At 49.1% G+C, this 4,027-nt stretch overlaps 1 protein-coding gene across 1 annotated transcript; it reads left to right on the top strand.

Annotated features, from left to right (window-relative positions):
- Positions 1 to 509: 509 nt before the first annotated feature.
- LOC118761004 (myb-like protein Q) lies at positions 510 to 2,705 on the top strand (the record flags this gene model as incomplete). Its single annotated transcript, XM_036498645.1, has 2 exons — positions 510 to 565; positions 605 to 2,705. Coding segments are annotated over exons 1-2 (2,118 nt in total), but the record flags the coding sequence as incomplete, so codon positions are not given.
- Between the last annotated feature and the right edge of the window lie 1,322 nt (positions 2,706 to 4,027).

Genomic DNA, 4,027 nt, shown 5'->3' with positions numbered 1-4,027 from the left:
ACATACATACATATATACATATATACATATATACACACACACTCACATACACATATATATATATAAAGTACAACTACTACGCCAGTAGCCAATAGTAAGTTCAAAGGCAGAGCGGTCAGATAAGAGCGGTGACGGGATAAAGTAGAAACTATGTACCCATGATGCATTCCGCACTGTCTGACATGATGGAGGAAGAAAGACTGGATGTTGTGAATTTTGAAACTTCGTCACCAGCTTCGAATGACTCATTCGTCAGCCAGCACAGCAGCAGCAGTAGCAGTAACAACAACAACAACAACAACAGCAACAATAAATGCAGCAACAGCAACAGCAGCAATAGTAGTAGTAGTGGTAGTAGTAATAGCAGTAGCTGTAGTAATGGAGGTGGTGGTGGCAGTGGTGGCGACGGCAACAAGAGCAACAACAACAACAACAAGAATACGGCAGCCGACCAAACTGGTTACCACCAACACCACCACCATAACCACCAACGCCACCATCACCCCCACCATCACCACAACTACCATCACCAACACCAACGCCATCATATGAATAATAGCAACAGCAGCAGCAGCAGTAGCAACAGCAGCAGCAACAGCAGCAACAGCAGCAGCAACAACGGTAGTAATAACTTGACCGGAAGTAAATGTAACACAAATATCAGTCGGCACACAAGTTACTCTCAACAACAACAACAATCACAACAACAACAACAACAGCAACAACAGAATTCAATTCCCAACAAATGTGTTGGGAATAACAGCAGCAACAACAACAGTGACAGCAGCAACGGTGGTAGCTGTCATAACAGCCATCAACAGCAGCAACCGAAACAAAAACAACAGCTGCAGAAACATTCTAATGTTCACTTACACCGCCATCTTGAATCACACCAGCAGCAGCAGCAGCAACAGCAGCAACTGCCTCAGTCGTGTGGGTCACCTCCAGCAACCAGGAGTGTATTGGCTCAACAACAACAACAGCAGCAAAGAAATGGCGGTTTGTCTATTCTTGTGAAACATGGCCGAAAGTTGGCAGTGAAGCCGCCATCTCCTCATCACACAACGACTTCCGGTTCCTGTGACAGCAACTCCATGGACGATGTGAGCTCCACCACGGCCGACAACAACGCCGCTTGCGGCAATACGGCTTCGATCTCAGAGGTAGCAATGGCAGCGGCGGCGGCGGCGGCGGCTGCCGCTGCCGCAGCTGCGGCGGTGACTACAACGACCACCACGACGGTGGATTTCGTAAATAATTCTACCAACACCACCGCCACCACCTCCAATACTACAGCCAACAACAACAACAACAATAGGAAAAATATCCCGGAATGTAAATCGTCGTCTTCGCCGTCGTCCTTGTCATCACCACCACCTCCTCCACCACCACCACCGCTACCACCACCGTTGCCACCGTCACCGACTTCGCCGCCGTTGACTACATCTCCGACGCCCCTGTCGCCCACGGCTCTGTCTCCCGCGTCGTCACCGCCATCCCCTCCGTCGCCATCTTCGTCGCTGTCACCGTCGCCACGGCCACCCCCTTCGCCCAATTCCGCCTTCTATTTCTCCTCCTCGTCGCCACCATCGTCACCAGTAGCCGTCGCCGCCGCCGCCGCCGCCGCTGCTGCTGCTGCGGCTGCTGCTACCGCTGCTACTCAGCCTGGCGTCAATTCCGTAGAGCCGATGACCGTCAGCTCCCCGGCCGCGTCGCCACCTCCGCCACCATCGTTATCACTACCACTACCTCCGCCACCGCCACCTCCACCAGCAATAACAACAACGACGACAACCAACGCTGCCCAGCCTCTGTCCAGGCTGGGCAATCTGAGATCGTCCCCACTTCATTCTCTGACCAGCTACAATGTTCTTTGCGGGGCCCAGCAAGCACATCATCACCTGCCTCCCCCAGCCCCTCATCATCAACAGCAACAACAGCAGCGCTACGATCGCTGCCCTATATCTCCGGTTTCGAGCCTGCCTCTCGGCGTGGTCACCACGTTGCCGATTTCTTTGCCGAGCATGCTGACCACAACACCGATAACAGCAACTCCGAGGTCGAAACTGTCGTTTGGCATCAGCCGGATACTCGGAGTGGAGGAGGAGGAGGAGGACGAGAGCGAGATGAGGAAAGAGAGGGAAGAGAACGGAAGCGGCGTGTCCGGTGGGGCCGGCGGTGACATGGAGGAAGATGAGGAAGTAGAAGTCGAGGTGGAGATGGAAGAAGACGATGATGAGGAGGAGGAGAGGGAAGAGGTAGAAGGGGATTGCTGCGACGATGGCAAGCGTGGTAACCATGACAACCGGCACTACTCGTTGCATGTTCACCCCCAGCAAACTCAACCCCACCCACTGCACACGAATCTATCACACCAACACCAACACCAGCATTTACAACAACAACAACAACAACAACGGCAGCAACAACAACATCTTAACAACACCAACAGCAACAACAACAACAACGGGAACCATTACCAGTTATCGAATGGTCTGAAATCCGCCATTGACAGCCAACACATGCATCATCTCCACCATCACCCACACCACCACCACCACCCTCCCCACCACCACATCCATAACAGCAACAGTAATACTACTACTAATACTACCACTATTAGTAATGATACCAACAACAATAGCAACAACAACAACAACAACAGCCACAGCAATGCGTGTTCAAATGGTGGCGGTGGTAGTGGCGTTGGTGCTATGAATAGTAGTAGTAGTAGTAATAGTAGTAGTAGTAGTAATAGCAATAATAGTGGTAATAATGGTAGCGGTAACAGTAGTAGTAGTGGTGGTAGGAATAGTAGCATCAATAGTGTTAGTCATAATAAGATGGCTAGTAGTAATACTAACAATACTAAGACCCACATCTGTTTGACAAACGGGGGTAGCCCGACTATACTAAGCAGCATCAGCATCACTACAAACACCAACAGCAGCAACAACAACAACAACAACAGCAGTAGCATCAGTAGCAGTAGCAGTAGTAGCGGCAGTAGCACACCAACTTCACCGACTCTTTTATTTGGTGGCAACAACCACAGCAACAACAACAACAATAACAACAGCACAAATGATAGCAATAGCAACAACATGGACACACACTCCATTCCTTTTTCTCGTTCGGCGTCACCATCGCCGAAGTCCGATCTTGAACTCTCGACCAGTCCGACCAATCACGGACCTTCGTCTGTGGCGGATATGAAAGCAACGCACGCGGCCTCGGCGGCCCTGGCTACTGGTCTGGCAACAACGTTATCAGGGAGTCTTTTGTCGCTTCCCACCTTCCCTTGTGGACTGCAGATGGCTTCAGGAGCAAGTGGGGTGATTAAAGTACCCGCTCATCGACCGCATCCATTAGCGAACAGTTGGTACCCTCTTTCCTACCCTTGGTTGGACCTTCGACGTGATAGGCTCGGCAGTAAGTAAACACTTTACTTATAAATTCATATTTATATTTTTATTTTTGTATATTTTTCAAACTCGTGTGTTGTCATTTTACGATTACCCCCCCAAAAAAAAAAGATGAGAGAGATAAATAAACAAATAAGCGCAGGAGTGGCTGTGTGGTAAGTAGCTTGCTTACCAACCACATGGTTCCGGGTTCAGGCCCACTGCGTGACACCTTGGGCAAGTGTCTTCTACTATAGCCTCGGGTCGACCAAAGCCTTGTGAGTGGATTTAGTAGACGGAAACTGAAAGAATCCTGTCGTATGTATGTATATGTATATGTATATATATATATATGTGTGTATGTGTGTGTGTGTGTGTTGTCTTATTTGTATCTGTGTTTGTTCCCTCATCATCGCTTGACAACCGATGTTGTTGTGTTTACGTCCCTGTAACTTAGCGGTTCAGCAAAAGGGACCTATAGAATAAGTACTTGGCTTACAAAGGACAAGTCCTGGGGTAGATTTGTTCAATTGAAGGTGGTACTCCAGCATTGCCGCAGTCAAATGACTGAAACAAGTAAAAGAAAAAAATAGAAAATAAAAATGAAATAAAACAAAGAAAAA

Source organism: Octopus sinensis, unplaced genomic scaffold, assembly GCF_006345805.1.
Source record: "Octopus sinensis unplaced genomic scaffold, ASM634580v1 Contig04381, whole genome shotgun sequence".
NCBI classification, from domain to species: Eukaryota; Metazoa; Mollusca; class Cephalopoda; order Octopoda; family Octopodidae; genus Octopus; species Octopus sinensis.
Note: the sequence above shows the minus strand (reverse complement) of the source record. Positions and strands in the feature narration are given on the sequence as shown.